At 34.9% G+C, this 18,770-nt stretch overlaps 1 protein-coding gene across 4 annotated transcripts in view; it reads right to left on the minus strand.

Annotated features, from left to right (window-relative positions):
• Positions 1-1,145: 1,145 nt before the first annotated feature.
• Positions 1,146-18,770, minus strand: part of slc12a7b (solute carrier family 12 member 7b) — a 68,424-nt gene continuing 50,799 nt past the window's right edge. For 2 of the 4 annotated variants that reach the window (XM_079406892.1, XM_079406893.1), the window contains exons 14-21: positions 18,639-18,737; positions 17,423-17,542; positions 17,172-17,276; positions 14,472-14,640; positions 12,348-12,543; positions 12,085-12,251; positions 11,884-12,015; positions 11,006-11,247 (exon numbers count right to left, since the gene is read on the minus strand). In XM_079406892.1, the coding sequence (XP_079263018.1) occupies positions 11,119-11,247; positions 11,884-12,015; positions 12,085-12,251; positions 12,348-12,543; positions 14,472-14,640; positions 17,172-17,276; positions 17,423-17,542; positions 18,639-18,737 (1,117 nt within the window). In that variant the 3' untranslated portion in view covers positions 11,006-11,118. Of the gene's footprint in view, positions 2,634-3,005; positions 3,994-6,896; positions 7,031-8,129; positions 8,145-9,169; positions 9,346-9,960; positions 10,075-11,005; positions 11,248-11,883; positions 12,016-12,084; positions 12,252-12,347; positions 12,544-14,471; positions 14,641-17,171; positions 17,277-17,422; positions 17,543-18,638; positions 18,738-18,770 lie in introns of those variants that run through there. The other 2 variants (XM_079406894.1, XM_079406891.1) reach the window with 2 other exon arrangements.

Raw genomic sequence — 18,770 nt, forward strand, 5'->3', positions numbered from 1 at the left:
GAGGAGCAGTCGTGGTATTGAAGGTGGAGAGAGCGCTGGTTATTCACTCCCCAAACCTACAATTCCTGACCTGAGACTCGAACCCGCAACCTTTGGGTTACAAGTCTGCCTCTCAAACCATTAGGCCACAACTGCCCCTAAGTTTATTTTTTTTAATGTTTAAAATAGTTTCAGAAGAATGTCTAATCTAATGCTCTGCAAAATTCCCATTGCATCATTCCTGGAGCTACTTCCTCTTCCTGTGCATCAAGAGATGAAATTAGTCAGAGCATTGAAATTAAGATTTATAGGCTCTGACAATGTAGCACTTTTATTTAATTTACTCAGAGGCACGAATTTCACTTAAAGGGAGATCCTTCACTACACATTCACGAGTAACATCCTACCAGAGTCTGTGACGCTCGCTCGCCGAGAGCTTCTCATGACGCAGATCTCAGATCAGTTCATGACCTGAGAGCAGCCTCACCTGACACACACACACACACACACACACACACACACACACTCATGTGGTCTTCTTTCAAACAGACAGGATTCTGAAATGACAGATGATTCTTATTTAAACAAAACAAAATAAAAAACAAAACACAAGCATGACCCTGTACAACACTGGACACGAGTAAAACCATCACACACTGTGAGGTAGATGACATTGAGTGACCTACAGACAGAACATACAGCCTGTTCACATTTCTGTGCTCATTATGAAGAAAACATGGATTTACACATGAGTAAAAACATGAAACATGGTAAAATGTGTTAAATGAAAAATACTCAGTATCTATCAATACATGGCATACACATACCAGAGGGATTTCAAAATCTGAGAGTCTGCCATTTTCAAAATCTAATTTAAACCTGCAAATAAACAGTTTTAGAATTTTAAAAATTAACAGAAAATGTTATGTTATAATATTATTTCATATATACAAGTATAAACATGAAATCATTTTAAACACATTTTAAAAACAGCTGTATTTTCCTATGATCTCAAGAGTTTTGAACCCCACTGGTTATATATTCTAAAAAATATTGCAATAAATTGTGCCAAAAATTCTATGCAGAATTAGAATTCAATTTAAATCCACAGAGTCTGTCTGTGATCAAACACACAACATGAGGAAATCCCAATAGCCTTCATCATCATCATCCTCTGCTCTTCAGCTGTTTGTTTTATTCTGATATTTACATTTTGATCTCCATATCTTTCAGTGAGGTCACAGATGACACAAACACCTCAGTGTATCTTTGGTGAATAAAAGAACAAAGAAATGGAAATCTGTAACTGTACACATGTATGTTGAATCGGTTCAATAAACTTCAGGTCCTTTAAAAAAAAAAAAACAATTCAAAGTTTCCAATTTACAAAGACAGAAAACTATGGCATGTAGAATGAATGACAGAAATGACCACATAAAATAAACACATTTTTAAAAAATAAAATAAAATCACAATATCCCCAGATTTTCCATGCCTTAATATTCACAATTTTTCCTAAAGGGCTGAGCAGTGCAGAAACTACATCCTCAGAGAACACAAGATAAGATGATCTAAGCACATCCGTCTGCCTCCTCTACGTCACGACACACTGTAGAAAATACCGTAGTAATGTCCTGGTAACAAAATACTGCGCCGCTAACAGGGGTTTCAAAGAAACTGCCGGGTATAAAGACAGAGATGGACCTTCAACATCTCAAACTGATGGAACAAGCCCACTGAAGGAGCAGTTTGACCTTCTGCAGTTTCTTATCATTTAATTTTGGCACACATCTTCCTATAATTGTGAATCAGATGCTACCGTTCAAAAGTCTGGGGTCGTAAGATTTCTTGAAATCTCTTCTAGTCATCAAGGCTGCATTTATTTGATCAAAAATACAGTACAAATTTGAAATATTATTAGAATTTAAAAGAACTTTTCTTTGTGAATATGTGTTAAAATGTCCTTTTCAGCAGCATTACGCCATGATACTTCAGAAATCATTCTATTATGCTGATTTGCTGCATAAAAACATTTATGATTATTATTAATGTTGAAAATATTTTTGTGGAAACCTTGACTTTTTTTCCAGGATTCTTTGGTGAATAGAAAGTTTAAATGAACAGCATTTATTTGAAATATAAATATTTAGTAAAATTATAAATGCCTTTACTGTCACTTTTGATCAATCTAATGTGTCCTTGCTGAATAAAAGTATATTTCTTTTAAAAAAATAAATAAATCTTTTGAACAGCAGTGTAACGTTACATGTGACACCGTGTCCTAACCAAACTGAATGAATGCAGAAAACAGACAAAATGCCAAAAGTTACAGCCAATCAGAATATATCAGCTGTTTAATATGCAGTGATTCTGGACCAATCAGGCGTGTCACAGCTGAGATTGACGGATAAGATTTACTGCTTGTTGCTTTATTGCCTGGTAAGAACACAGTGTATATATATATATAAAAAAATAAAAAACGAGCAACAAAAACAAAATGTAAATCTTTCTAAAATTGCTTTCTGATTGTCTAATTCTAAGCACAATCATTCCTAAACCTGTTTAAAGTGAAGCGTGTAATTTCTAAATATAATAAGGTTTTTCAAACAAATATTAAGCACTCCACCAATCTGCTACTGGTCAGAAACCAATAGCTCCGCCCCCAAATTCACGCCATTGGTTGAGCAAATGTCCAGCTCTCGTCACTCAAACAAACAAACAAACTGCAGTTCCATTTGGTGCCACTAGGAATAACCCGTCAGCTTCAATCCTAATAGATAGCTTTCATTAACTAGACGGTTTTACAGATTACTCTACAAGTAATGCCGGTTAATTAAGGATTCTCCATGTTTAAGCCAACCCAACAACATCATGAATGTCAAGACAGAGACTAAATTTCATTCCAGCTCATGGGAAAACACATTTATTGCTCAGAGTAGGAGATTTCGCAATGCTGGTTCTGATCATCAGCAAACGTTGTGCTGGACAGATCAGCCGTGCTGTGCCCTGTGCTTTTTTGCAAATACAGCTGAAATCATTCCGATTAAACTGATTTCAGTCTGATTCATGCCGAGATGGAGCCAAAACAAAACCTCAGTACTGAATGACGAGACCAAACATTATGGCTTTTCTCCTTGGAAGCTGTTCGCGTTAAACATTTCAACTTTTATAATACAAAACCTTCGATAAGTGAACGTCACGCTCGGCTAGTGATGACTTGATAATGAATAAAAGTTATTGCACAATCCGTATCATGACGTCAGTAACGTCCTCCGACACATTCATCATCTGCGCTGCATTATTGTTAAAATTAGCCAAAAACTCAAACATTCCCTTGATAACAGTAAAAGTGCGTTTTTGCAACTCGGATATGGATTCGCCACAATAATACACTCGTTTCACAGCCTGGTTCACTAAAAGTAGATGTTATTTTGGGTATCAAGCGACAGTTTGAATCGTAGCTAGCATACGCAAATAAAATAGCAATGCAGGATGGAGACGAGTGAATCGATATTAAAGCGGCATTAGCAACAGACTCAAATTTTACTTTTATAAAACGCACCTGCTTTAAGCCTTCGGATCATACGCGCTTCAAAAAGTCTTCAGCCTCTTGAAAAACCAAACGATGTTGCACAATAAACAGACATAAAAACTAGCACAGATTGTACGAACAAACAAAAGAAAACAATAAAAGAGTCATAAATTAAAGTGTCGCGTTACGAATTGAATCATCATTCGTCTCGGTTTCTTCACGTTGTCTCTCTTCAGGAGGGCCGCAAAAGTCACTGTCCTGTAATGAACGCAGCCGGACGTAACGCCGCTGGAAACCCTGACCGCTAGCATTCTCCATGATGATCCAGCTTTGCTGTGGGAAAAATAAAAACTGAATTCCTGCCGCTGGGGCGTCGGGCTGTAATCTGCTTTATGAGTATATGGTGATGACTTCACGACCGCCACCGCGTACCAACAGGACCCGGTTGAGACCCTCCATCATAACCTCCAGAAACTCCATGTCTGAGTCACATCAGTCAAGGAAAAACTTTGTGATTAAAATATATATATATACAGAGCCCTCCATAAGTATTGGAACAGTAAAGACAAAATTTCTCTGTTGGCTGTGGACATTTACAAATATGATTAAAAGATGAATATGAGACAGAATGTCACATTTTATTATTGGGTGATTCAACACATAGATGTTTTACCAGCTGAGAAGTTCAGCACTTTTATAGTTTCATCCCTCTATCTGATGAGAGCATAAGTATTGGAGCAGTTGCCTCACAGGTCTTTCTAAGTGATCAGCTGTGTCCTGTTGCATTCATTCTTCAGATATTAAAAGCAGGGAATGTGTCGCTCAGTTATATCCATTACTTCTGTATTCTGAATCTTGCATTCGATGATGACACACACAAACCAGGATGAAGGTGAGGGAGCTGACTTTGACAGAAAAGCAAGCAATTTTGATGCTAAAAGAAAAGAGGAAGTCAGTTAGAGCTCTAGCAAAAACAAAGGGCATGGAGAAATCAAGAGTTTGGAAACCACCAGCAACCAACAACGACCTGATCGGCTGAGAAAACAAAGACAAATCATAAAAGCTGTGAAAATGAATCCTAAAAGATGTGTCTGTAAAATCAGCAACAACTTCCAGAAAGCTGGGGTGATGCTCTGACAATCTACTGTCCTCAGGAGACTTTGACACAGAATTACAGATGCTACACAGCAAGATGCAAACCTCTGACCAGCACCAGAAATAGAAAGGCAAGATTAGAGTTTGCAAAAAAGCACAAAGATGAGCCAGAAGAGTTTTGGAACTGTGTTTATGGACTGATGAGACAAAGATGAACCTTTATTTAAGTGATGGGAAAGCACTAATGTGGAGAAAAAAAGGGAACTGCAATGATCCCAAGCATACAGCCTCATCTGTAAAGCATGGTGGAGGTGGTGTCATGGCATGGGCATGCATGGCTGTCTCTGGAACAGGCCCTCTCAACTTTACTGATGACTTAATGTATGATGACAGTAGCAGAATGAATTTCGAAGGGTACAAAACCATCTTGCCTAGCAATATTCAAGAAAATGCCACCAGATTCATTGGGAAGTGCTTCATATTGCATCAGGACAATGACCCAAAACACCCTGCAGTTCAGTCAAGGAGTTTATAAGAGCAAAGAAATGGAAAGTGTTAGATTGCCCAAGTCAATCTCCAGATTTAAATCTGACTGAACATGAATTTCACCAGCTGAAGAGGAGAGTAAAGGCAGAAACTCCCCAAAACAAGCAACAATTGGGATTGGCTGCATTAAAGGCTGGGAAAAGTATTTCAAAGGATGAGAGCAAGAGTCTGGTGATGTCTATGGGTCACAGACTCACTGCTGTGATTGTGTGCAAGGGATCTGCAACTAAATAATAGCTTTTAATCTTTTATATCTGCCTTATGTTCAACTGTCCCAATACTTATGCTCACATCAATGAGTGGGATGAAACGGCTAATAATAAAATGTGACATTCTGTAGGTTTGTCTCATATTCATCTTTTAATCATATTTGCAAATGTCTTGACTCCACAGCCAACAGAGCAATTTTGTCTTTACTGTTCCAATACTTATGGAGGGCACTGTATGTATGTATGTATATATATATATATATATATATATATATATATATATATATATATATATATATATATATATATATATATATATATATATATATATATATACACATACACACACACACACAAATATGTTTAACAGTTTAACATTTTTAGTTTTTGTTAATATTTTAAATTAGCTTTCATTTTCATATTTTCATATGAATTTTAGTTTTTAAAGGGGTCATATAATGCAATTTCAAGTTTTCCTTTCTCTTTGGAGTGTTACAAGCATAGATAAGATACCTGAAGTTGCAAAGACTAAAGTCTCAAAACCAAAGAGATATTCCTTATCAAAGTTAAGACGCGTTGAAGCAGCCATGACAGGGATAAGCTGTGTGTTTCTAGACGGAAGCACTTTATTTGGCCTTCCAAAAGCAGATGCAATTAGGAATCATTAAGATTACTTACAACAAAACAGCAACGCATTTTATGGACGACAGTTTCGTGAACCTAGGAGAGGAGGTAATTCTGACTTTGCTATGACAATCTGGCGCTTCTTAATCAGCAACTGTAAGTATGTTTTGTTATTAGTTTAAGTATTTGCTATTGACTCTTCAAATGCGGAGTTTTGCGCGTTGTGTGTGTGTGTGTGCATGCGCGCGCATGTGTGTGAGAGAGAGAGAGAGAGAGAGAGACAGGGTCACATCACAGTGGAGTGTACAGCCTGTCAGAAATAGTCTTAATCGCGGCTTGTTTGCAAATGCACAGAAGCTTCATCACTGTGTCTGTCACGCAACTCACCTTTCACCTTTCGGGCTTGAACTGATGGTAAAATTATAGATTATATAAAGGGGCGTTACATTTCTGATGCAGCTTGTGGTGTTCGGCCAATCACAATGCACTCTGCCAGTTGGCCAATCAGAGCAGACTGTGCTTGTCGGAAGGAGGGACTTGAGCGTTTGAGAGAGGCGGGACATAGAGGACCTACAATAATGTACAGTATTTGAAAAATAATGTGTTTTTTGAACATTAAAGCATGTCAACATATTCTGTTACACCAAATACACAAAATAATAATCTTTAAAAAAAGCATCATATGACCCCTTTATGTTTAGTTTTAATTTTAAGTTCTCTTTTTTATTATTTTTTAAATATTACTTAGGTTTAATGTATTTATATGAGTTTTGGTTTTACTTCAATTAAAAAAAATACATTTAACAGTTTTAGTTTTTGTTAACAATAATAACCCTGATTCGTCTGTGGCTCATCCACTCAGATTTAGAGATGAATCTGTTTATATAATTGTGAGGTCAGTGTAAGGATACAGTTTTCATCGCCGCCTCTGTTCTTGGGTGGTCCGGGCATGTTGAGGAGCACCAGATGAGCTCCCTGAGACTTATTGACCACCGCTTCATTGAGTTTGACGGCCGTGTGCATGCAGCGCACATTACACTGATTCCTGCGACACAAGGTCATGTGATCAAGGACAGAAACAAGAAATAAAAGTCATTGTTTCAAATTCCCAACAACAACATCAACATTTAATGAGCTTTTTTGTCTCTCCACTGTCTACTTTTAGTATATATTTAAGTATTTGCAAAGCACAGCCTAATATTCATCGTTTACGGTGATCTCTGAGGTCAAATGCAAATGCCTCTATTATTAAAGTGATATTTGATTCTGATTGTTCAATGGTTATTCAGTGGTCAAATATTTGTGTATAATGATGCTAAACTGTACAGTATAACACTTCATTGTCCAGGACAGCTGTGCTTTAAATAATACATAAGCTTTGAAATGCTGCTGAATATGGCATGATAATTACATTTGCACTGTAATTCAAGCATTGGTCACATTGCATCTTAGTTATATAATAAAGCCCTATTGAGGTTAGTGAGCACAGCATCCAGATTTGACATGCACAGCATATGCCCTTAATGAAGCATAATTGATAGCATCACAAATATGCCACAAAAAAAAAAAAAAAAAAAACTTGTGCTCCTCAGCGCCACTTATGTGCCAATAAATAAACCACAGTAAATATACTATATATATATAATTATTTTTTAATATTTTAAATACAATCAATAATAATAATAATAAATTATTTTAAAATAATATTAAAATATTTTTAGAATATATAATAAAATACATTTGTGTTATAAAACAGTCAGTCAATCATTTTATAATAGTAACAAATATTTTTATTAAAAAAAATTATCAAGAATTTATCAAATAATTTAGAATTAAATGATTATTATTATTATTATAAAAAAAACTTTAAGTGGAATTTTAAGATTATGCTGGGCACAACAGGTGAAGGTGAAGCACAAGTTTTCTTGCATGTGGCAAAAATTGATATCATCATGCTGCACATATCAGCGTCTGCAGCTCTGATGGAGGTGAGGGAATGCTGGGACATAAACACATGCATGCTTACACACATATCAAAGCTCATATACAAACATATATGTATGAATAATCCAGTGTGCTGCAGGGTTTGAGACGGGACAGTTACAGACGGACAGACAGCTACAGTACAGAGAAATGTGACTTACAGACTCTCCCATTCGCTAGAAGGAGGAAAACGGGACAGAACAACAGAGACAGGCTTAAACACCCACACTGAGAGATGAACACCATCACAGAAACCACTCACAGTACAGCCGATGCCTTTACGACAGCTTGTCATATTACAGAGTGTGTTGTGTGCCCAGCACATTTTTGTGAGATAATTCTTCTCAAATAAATCATAGGAAAATAGCATATTAAAAATAAATCATGTTCGGGACAGACTTACATTAACCTTTAGGTCATATTTTAAAAGAAAGTAATAAGAAACTTAATTGCAAATCAAATTAAACAAAAGCAAACAAACAAACAATAAATATACCGCATGGGCTTACATGATCAAGGCAAATTTCAGAAGGAGGAAATTTGTGAATGAATAAATAAATAAATATTAATATTTGTTTATTTCTGGTTGCATTTGTTGTACTTCCTTTAAGCTGATTTAAAAATCTTTGTCACAAATTTACTATGAAAAATCACTTTGTTTGGTCACACTTAGAATAGGTAAAATACCTTTAGGCATTACTATAATGAAGATTTAGGGAAATGTGCTGAAATGTTATGAAAATAATGCCAAAATGCAAAATATCCTAATGGTCCTATGCTAAATAATTGAATAAACAAACAAACAAATAAATAAATATCCACACGTTTACCTTTTTAACTAAATAATGATCTACATATTTTTGTAAGATTCACCTATTAAATAATTAAACCTAGTATTATCACTGAGAGGAATATTACTGTTAATAACCAAAAACATGTCAGTAAATCTATTGGGCAGATATGAATGTATGGAGACACACAGACACATGGTGGACACGTGACCGTTACACACTGTGGTCATGCAGATCAGATCGGCACACACCATGCAGACTGTGTCCTGAATTACCCAGCAGCCTCTGGGCTCGTGTCTGAACATGCAGCCTTTCCCTCTTTACATCCCGGTATTAAACCCACAAAGCACCAAGTTACAGTGCTGCAAACCAGAGTCAGTGTGTGTGTGTGTGTGTGTTCAGTGACTTACGGTTTCATGTTGAACAGGTCCCGCATCACCATGTTTGAGTATGGCTCTCGGTTGCGGTTGCGTTCGGTGCAGAACTTGTCTTTGGTCCAGGTCATGTGGACTCGCTCCGGCGACACGTCGGCCTTGTCGTTTAGAGCCGCGTGAGACGCCGTGTTCCTGTCGTGGATCAGCTGAGCCTGTGCAATTACCACAATCACACATTAAATTCATTATTAAATAATTCAAATGACTTATTTTAACTTTTTATGTCATCTACAAACTGCTTCTTAAATTATATAAACTTTTATGCATCTATATCACATGCTATATCAATGCAAATTCAAGCAGAGCACGTCAGATTAATGTTTTAGTTTGTGTACGATGCAAACTGCACACATGCAACTGTATTAGTCTGTGATGTGCTCACTGACAACATGCAATAGAAACCATTCATAAAAACATGCAATGGCAAAAAAAATTAAAATAAATAAATAGAAACATGGGGGAATGAAATGACAACAAAAATAAATAATGTGCTTAATTATTTCTATATTTATTTATAGTTGAAACTAAATACAGAGAAACATGCGGGAATGAAAGGAAAGGGTCATTCACGTTCACGTGGGGTCACAACTGTTTAAAGATGGTCGTGCATGATATGATGACATCACTGACATGCATGATGGGAAGAGGTTTCTGAAGGGATGAGCTACAGAGCCGATGCTAACACTAATGTACACATAAATCAGGACGTGAACGATGATCTAGCTCTTCTGGCTCGGTGGTTTCAGGATTCGCTTTGAATTCACTACCTCTTCTTTATCGTCATCTAGTCGGGCGTTCTGGTTATTGACGGCCGAGCCGTGAGCGCCGCTCTGGTTCTTCCTCCGAATGGAGCTACGCGACTCATCCGTGATGCTTTGAATCTGAGAGAAGCGTTTCCCCGATCGTAGCAGAAATGAAAGAGGACCACAAGTCACACAGCGCCGCCAGTCCAACATTATTAACCACAGCAGTTCAGATGATTCTGAATCTCATGAAGAAATGTCTGCTCATTTTCACCATAAACTAAAAATAATAAACCACTTTCTGCATAAGGAAAAAGAAGCTTGTGTAATAATATAAATTAATATATTTAATGATAATAACAATATATAAAATAATTATATATATATTTAGATTCATATTTAAATTGCTTGTTAATTTTATATATAAAAAAACAAATATATATATATATATAAATATATATATATATATATATATATATATATATATATATATATATATATATATATATATATATATGTATATATAAATGTGTGTATGTATGTATATCATTACAATCGCATCCAAAATAAAGGTTTTTGTTTACATAATATATATGAGTGTGTACTGTGTATATTTATTATGTATATATAAATACAAACACATGCATGTATATATGTAAAAAAAAATATTGTTTATCTATTAAATATATTTACAAATAATATAAATATAACAAAAATATATATATGCATGTAAATATTTTCAAAATATATACTGAATGTGTGTATATTTATATATATACATAATAAAAACAGTACACACATATATTATGTAAACAAAGTACTTTATTATTTTGGATGCGATTAATCGCGATTAATCTTTTGACAGCACTAAAGACACTAAATGACAGCATTTTACACTAAATCTACTTTGCAAATGTGCTTAATTTAATATACAGTATATAGTTACACATATAATTTTTCTATTATTTTCATAATTATATTATTTTTCTATTTATTCTTTAATATTGAAAAAAAAAACTTTTTACAATCTTTATACAAAATATAATTTCTTATTTTTTCTTTTGATTTTAGAGTGAAATATTTGGACATTTCTTGATCGTTTTGGCGAGATTCAGCCATGTAGCATTAATAAAGACACTAAAAGCAAATATGGTGACTGCATATTCATTCAGCACAATGCTGTTATACACAGAACGAGTATACCTCTCGCTCGCGCTCCGTCCTCGACAGCTGCATCTGCTTCAGCATCTGTGAGCGCTGCTCCATCACCAGCGTCTTCTCATAGGTGAACGCTGAGATGTCACTGTCATGCTGGAGTCACAGAAACACAGACAAACTCTCTCAGTTACCCCAGAGGAGCTGCATGAACACGCATGAGCAACCTCAACATAAAGATCCGAAAAAATGATCAACAACACACACAGACTCAAAACCTTCTCTGGAAAATTAAAGCTGTGTTAAAGATAATATAATAGCAGTAATAAAATAATAGCAGTTTTTAATAGCAAAATTAAATATATGTTAAAAAAAGGTATATTAAAATATATTTTATATAAACATGTAAATATTACATTAGTATGCTACATAAATAAATTAATAATAATAATGCACTATGTAGCAAAAATAAATAATTATCATAACAGTACAATATAATAGCAGAAAATTCAAACATTCATATTAAATAATAAATAATTTAAAATAAATTAATGCTACTACCACCGCCACTACTACTACTACTAATAATATAATAATATTATTTAGCAATAATAAACAATTAAAATAATCGCACTATAGTGCAAAAACATTTTCAAGTACTATATTTTTAAACATATTATTAATATAATTATATAAAATATAGTATAATATATTTTGCAGTCCTGCTGCACAACAAAAGCAACTTTACATCCAGATGCCAAGAAAAATCCATCTGCAGCAGCATCTGCTCACCATTTCCACGACCTCCACCTCAGCATTCAGACGGAGGTGGTAGAGGAACATCTGCAGGTCTTTCTTCATCTGGATGCTGTTGTCATCCAACTGAGCCACGGTGAAAATGCGCATCTTGCACTTCCTCCACACCTGAGAGACAGAAGAGCATTAAAACACACATTTAATCCAGAAGCACTGTAACCTGACTGAGAGCCGTACCTTGTGCTGCTGCAGTAAGAACGGCAGGAGCATCAACATGCCTCCGTCATGAACGATCCACCACACGTCGATGGTTCCTTCCCCGAGACGCTCCTGATGAGGGAAACTGTCCACGTTCTTGGCCACCAGCAGGGCCTGATGGGCGGCAGTGGTTTCTTGGACGGTTTCTGTGGAAGAACAGATCCATCTTTACGTCTGTCAGGGTTTCTTTCTCTCTAAACGAGTCACAGCAGCTCTGTTTGGATATGAAGTCAGACTCAAACCTATGAAGTTCCTCCAGGACTGCGGGTCGTTGGACTGTTTCCAGTTGGCGGGCCAAGCCATCAGAACAGAGTTGTGCTTCATTCCTCCGAGTCCGGCTGACTGGATGAGGTGAGAGAAGCCGTCGCGCAGGTTTGACGACACCACAACATGGCAGAAACCCTTTGTCTTCTCTGCGGCCATGGCTGATTTGATGTTCTGCAGTGGAAAACAAATCATTAAGAGAACAAAATGCCATTTTTAGAACATCTATGCTTTGTAACATGGAGTTTTGGAATGATCAGTTCTCTCTGTGGCCACTAGGTGCCAGTAAGACTTTAATGACTGGATTCTGCTGTTTATCTGAGGACAGAAACATTTTGTAATTGACTGTTTGTACTGTGTATGTTGCAAATCAAGACATAATCACTTTACATACACTATATTGCCAAAAGTATTGGGTCACCCCTTCTAATGAACAGGTTTGACTACTTTAGTAATTTCTATGAGTACAAATCTTAATGTTTAAGCATATAATGGTATTCTAGGGAATTGTGTGCTCATAATTGTATAGCAACAGTTTGGCCAGAACCCTTTTCTATTCTAACATGACAGTGTCTCTGTGTATAAGACACGGTTCAGAAAGACATGATTGATTGAGTCAGTGAGGAAGAACTTGACTGGTCTGCAGAAAGACAAGTCCTGATCCCAGCTAAACACCTCTGGTGTGACTTTAAATGCAGACCTTGAGCCAAAAACTCATCACCAAACACCAATGACTTGTACATAAGGGTACTGTCATTTTAGACGCGTCCAAAACTGTTGCAACAGAGATGGAAATACAGTTTTTAAATACGTGAATTATGCTTCCATCTTTGTTGCCACAGTTTTGTTAGTGCCTTCTTCTGTTCTAAAGAAGGGGGTGTCCCAATACTTTTGTCCATATAGTGTATGTGCTTGTCATTGGTGTTTGGTGATGAGTTTTTGGCTCAAGAGCTGCATTTAAAGTCACAGTTAAAGTTTTTTTCTTAATTTGCTGGTGCTTTTTCTATTTGCAGTACGTTTCTTTGTTTGGTTGTGTTGTGAGCATTTGCAGCGTGTGTGTTGTAAACTTGAGGAAGTTGTGGTTTTTCTATTTGCAGTGCGTTGAGCTCTCTCGGCCACCGTAATAAAGGGATCATTATAATAGTGTTCAAATCTTCTCAATTCGTTCTTCTTCATTCTTAATAGTGCTGAAAAGTTAAAATGGCCAGAATTCATCTACTCAGATATTCCATAGTTATATAGCTATGTTTAATAAATTTATGAAAAGAGCAGTGATTCTAGTTTTTAAAGGGGAGATAAGATAAAAAAAATATATATATAATAAAGTATATACAATTATTGAAAAATGTAAAATAATATTTGAATGTATCAAATTAATACAATAATAAAAACAATAAATAATAAAATAATAATAATAACAACTCAATAATATGTAAAATATAAATGACAAAAATAAGCAGATGATAATAACTCTTATTATTTTCTGTTTAATTTGTTTTCTTATTTTTAAGAGTGCATAAAAGTTAAATTAACCAGAGTTATCTTCTCAGAATCTATACACATATGTACACTATGATAAAAAAATAATAAAAAAATTATTTTTCAATTAGAGAAACTTTTTGTCCTCTAGGATATGTCCACTTTTTGGAAATACTTTCACAAAAAACAATCACAGTTTAAAAGGGTAGATAATAAAATAAAAACATATTACTATATGTATTAAGTATATTTAAAAACAACAATAATACAAACAATAAAACATAATAAAAATTAGTCAATTTTATGTAGCAACAATACATAATTCAATATAAAGTAGAAATTCTTATTACATTTTTAATTACTTGCTGAGATGTAATATTTTCCAGAACTTCTTTTATACAAATATATATAAAATATATCAATATAAAAAAAAAAAAGTCGTAAATAAGAGAAATTCCACTGACATTTTGTGTATGAATCACATTCTTCATAAAATTATTATTTTTTTTTTTTTTAATTGCTGCCCAAAATCTTTTGTTCTCCAAAAAGTTAATTTGAAGTAGTAAAAGGGCCTTTATTTGAGGAATCCCTCATGTTTGTGGATGTTTGCATCACATTTCTACCTGCTCTGCTCTCTTGGCGTCGGTGTCTCTGGTCAGGTAGGTTCCCTCCAGTACTGAGCCCACGATGGTCAGACCTTTGCCTGCTTTCAGCTGCGTGGTGAAGGACAGGAGACGAGGGTGTTTCACAGACAGCTCAGCGTCCAGATTGAGCAGCACCAGCAGCTGAGGCCTGGACAGCACAGAAACATAGGAAATATATATTTATCATTCTACTAGTAAATGAAATTCACTGAAGATCTGTTGTGTGAAACTGCATGTAATGAATTTTTAGATCTTCTTAATGCTTTAGAGGTTTTTGCGGCTCAGGATTAAAAGATTATGCAGGACTATCAGAGGTGTGATGCTTTCAGGTGAATGATGTTAACCTGAGGCTAAAAGTCAAAGGCTCAGAGGATCTGCCATTATCATTAATAATTTACTCTTTATTGAATCCTGAAAAAAAAAAGTGTATAAATAAAATCCACTCAAACTAATTCCAACCGGGGTTATTCTAGTGCAGGTGGGAAACGATTTCACAAACTCATTTTGATCAAACTATGCCACAAGACATGGTATTTTAGCATCATTAAAGTACCGTTAAGGATTTTATTAGGGATGCACCAAAATGAAAATTCTTGGCCGAAGCCGCACAAAATGAAACGCTAGGCCGAAGGCCATCATTGCATAAAAAATCAATTACAAAACTATTTAAAAATATGTATTTAACACTGAACATTTTTTAACATTCTAGCAGACATTATATCAACAAAGCACAATTTAACTTAAAATGAATAAGTTAGTAAAACAATATTTTTCCTTCAGTCCTTCTTGAATCTAGGATGCATTTTTTGTACTGTACAAATAAAAACAGCCTTGCTGAGCAGAAAATAATTCATTTAAAATATTAGAAAATATTACAGATCCCAATTTGAACGCTATGTGTTAATGTTATAATAAATGTATTAATAGAGCTGTTGTAATTATTATTATCATCAATATTATTGTCTTTTTTATTTTATTTTACATAACAGTAAAACAACAGCAGATTTATAAATGATTCTCATTACAAATTTGGGAAGATGTTTGTCGCTGGTATTGCATTGTCACATGCCTTGTAAAAATTAAGCGTTACTGAGCAACTGAAGAGTAACACTGTTTCAGCGCAGATTTTGCACTTTGGACTTTGAACCCTGTCCCTGGCTAACAAGATAAGGCCGTGAGCTCGTGCAGTGCTGTTTGAATACATGCAATTAGTGCGTGTATTAGAAAACATAACGTTCTGCAGTTCGTGATTTTAATCATCATAGTAACCAGCAACAACCACCCCTTCTTCTCATGGAAGACATGTGATGCAGTGCTAAACGGTCTCTCGCTGTCGGTGCTTGTAATGATTTTTAAATGCTTTCACACTGCTGTCATGTTTGCTGCATTAGTGCACGCCTCTGTTTGATTGCATCATGTACAGTTTATTCAGTCTTTGCGCTTAAAGTGTTTTTTTTCTATTTTTGGACAAAGCATTTTGGTTGCCGAACATTCGGTGCATCCCTAGATTTTATTACTACTTTGAATTATTTATTATTTTTACATTTTTTAAATTCAATTTTAGTTATTTTAGTACATCAAGTTAACCTAAAGAAGATAAGAAATGTTGCTTTGGCAACTAGCTGAAAGATTTTTTTTATATAGAGCAGATGGACAGACTATCATCAAGTCAATCAAAGGAGCTCGAATGCATAATAAAGAGGTTTAGACACAGGAAAAACTCAGGAGACCTTTAGCGGAGATTGTCCACCCGCTCACAAAACCCAGATCAGTTTCTGCTGGCGTGGATTAGAGGCGCTGTGACGAGGAATGAACAGGTTTGACCTGTTTCCTGAGAGACTATTGAAGTTTCATCGCAGCTCATTGTATACAGGTTATTTAATCCATGAAAGATTACTGAGAGCTCTGGGAAAAATCCAATACTGATTCTCTCTGGATTATAGCACAGGAGAGCCGGTGAAGGTAGAAAGAAAGAAGGAATAGAAATGTGATGACTGCCGGATGTTTTGCTATATTTTAATTTTTTAGGTTGGCTTTTAAGTGTTTTTATTGTTTGTTAATGTTTTTGTTTGGTTTATTATTTTACTGGTTTGTGATGTTTGTTTAATTGAGATTGTTTTAAAAAAAAATTACTTTCTAAGTTCATAAAACTATTATTTTTTTAATTCACAGAATTTTCCAAAACACAGTAACAGTTAATACATTTTATATAATGAATCTGAATAGAAATAACAAATAATAAAACCAATAATTTATAAAACCATTGTGATAAATGACATACACTACTGTTCGAAAGTTTGGGCTTTTTAAAAATATTTAAGTCTTATAATATAAGTCTTTTCTGCTCAACAAGGCTGCATTTATTTGATCAAAAATTCAATAAAATGTGAAATATTATTACAATTTAAAATAACGGTTTTCTCTTTTAATATATTGTAAAATAGTATTTATTCCTGTGATCAAAGCTGTATTTTCAGCATCATTCCTCCAGTCTTCAGTGTCACATGAGCTTCAGAAATAATTAAAATTTGCTGCTCAAGAAACATTTCTGATTATTATTAATGTTATAAACTGTATTTTTTTAAACCTTACTGATCCCAAATCTTTGCACATACAGTCCAGGTGTTTAATGGATGTATTGCTTTATGAAATCATGCTTTTGCATTTTGTGATCCTCACCTCCAGTTTTTGGTGTGCGGCGGCGCCTCCTCCAATCGAATGAGAGCGTATCGCGCCGCGTTGAGTGACAGACCACGGATCCCATCGCCCCACTCCTTCTCCGCCCTGAACACAGATATAAAAATTGAGTTTAAACTCACAATGACACAGCAGACAATCACTCAGTAAAATGAAGCCCACTTCATCTGTAATCAGCTTAGCGTCTGCACAGACTCACGGCGTGGGCTGTAATGCGCTTCTGCAGCTCTTACCCGCGGTACTCAATGTATTTGTAGATGCATCCAGCGATGAGCATGGCCACCAGAGCATAGTACCAGGAGGAAATGAACATCAGAGCCAGACACAAACTCATCCCCAGAAACGAAAGAGCCCTGATGAAGGAGAACAGCAGCACAAGCTCAGATAATGCAACTTAACATTTTAAATTAAATAAACAACTAGATAGTAATAAGAATACATGGAAAGCAAATGGAGACACCCTAACGTTACCAAATATATTCAAAATTAGAATAAGAAAGAATTTCCCAGTAATTTCATGCTTCTCTTCTGGAGTTTCAGAAGAGATCTCAACAATATCAAGTGTTGGGTGTATTAATATTTCTCCTGAGGGATTTCAGAGGAAACATCTGAGAGGGTTGATTCTTGTTAAATGGCATTAACTGAGATTCACATTTCTTGAGGTATAAAAATAGCAACATCTGACCAATGAAATGTTCCTCTGGGTAACATTATACATAATTCTTCAGCATTTGCAAAGTCATTGAACTTTAGTTCCCCAATTTTTGTATTTAAAACACCAAGATTAAAATGAGTCAGTTTTGATTGCATATTGAGTTGCCAGAATTGACTGAACTGTGAAAAATAATGCAAAAATACAATTAAACAGTAAAAAAATAAAAATTATTTATTTATATATATATATATATATATATAAATAAATACAATTTAAATAAATACATAAAATTATATATAAAAAATACATTTAATTATAGCATTTAAAACATTTGGATCAGTAATGTTTTTTTTAAGAAACTTATTCTTTTATTCATCAAGGATGCAGTTGACTGAAATGTGACAATAAAGACACTTTTAATGTTACATAAGATTTCTAGATCAAATAAATGCTGTTCTTTTTAACTTTTATTCATCAAAGAATCCTGAAAGATAAAATGTATCACTATTTCCACCAAAATATTTCAACATGGATAATAATCAGAAATGTTTCTTGAGCAGCAAATCAGGATCATGTGACCCTGACGACTGTAGTAATGATGCTGAAAATTCAGCTTTGATCACAGAAATAAATTACATTTAAACATTTATTCACATAGAGTTAAATTTGAATAATATTTCAAAATCTCATTGTATTTTAAAATCAAATAAATGCCTTGGTGAGCAGAAGAGACTTTGTTCAAAATCTAACCGACCCCAACTAAAGCTATACAGCAGATCTGCTCTGTCTCTCACCAGTGGTAGTATTTGAACCGTGGTCTCCAGTTGGGCGTCCGCAGCAGCGTCTGTAGAGCACAGGCCAGATTCACGAACAGATAACACATGAGAAAGAACCTGAGGAGAGAAACTCAATCAAACACACAGTCT

The sequence above is a fragment of the Barbus barbus genome, assembly GCF_936440315.1.
Source record: "Barbus barbus genome assembly, chromosome: 44".
NCBI lineage: Eukaryota > Metazoa > Chordata > Actinopteri > Cypriniformes > Cyprinidae > Barbus > Barbus barbus.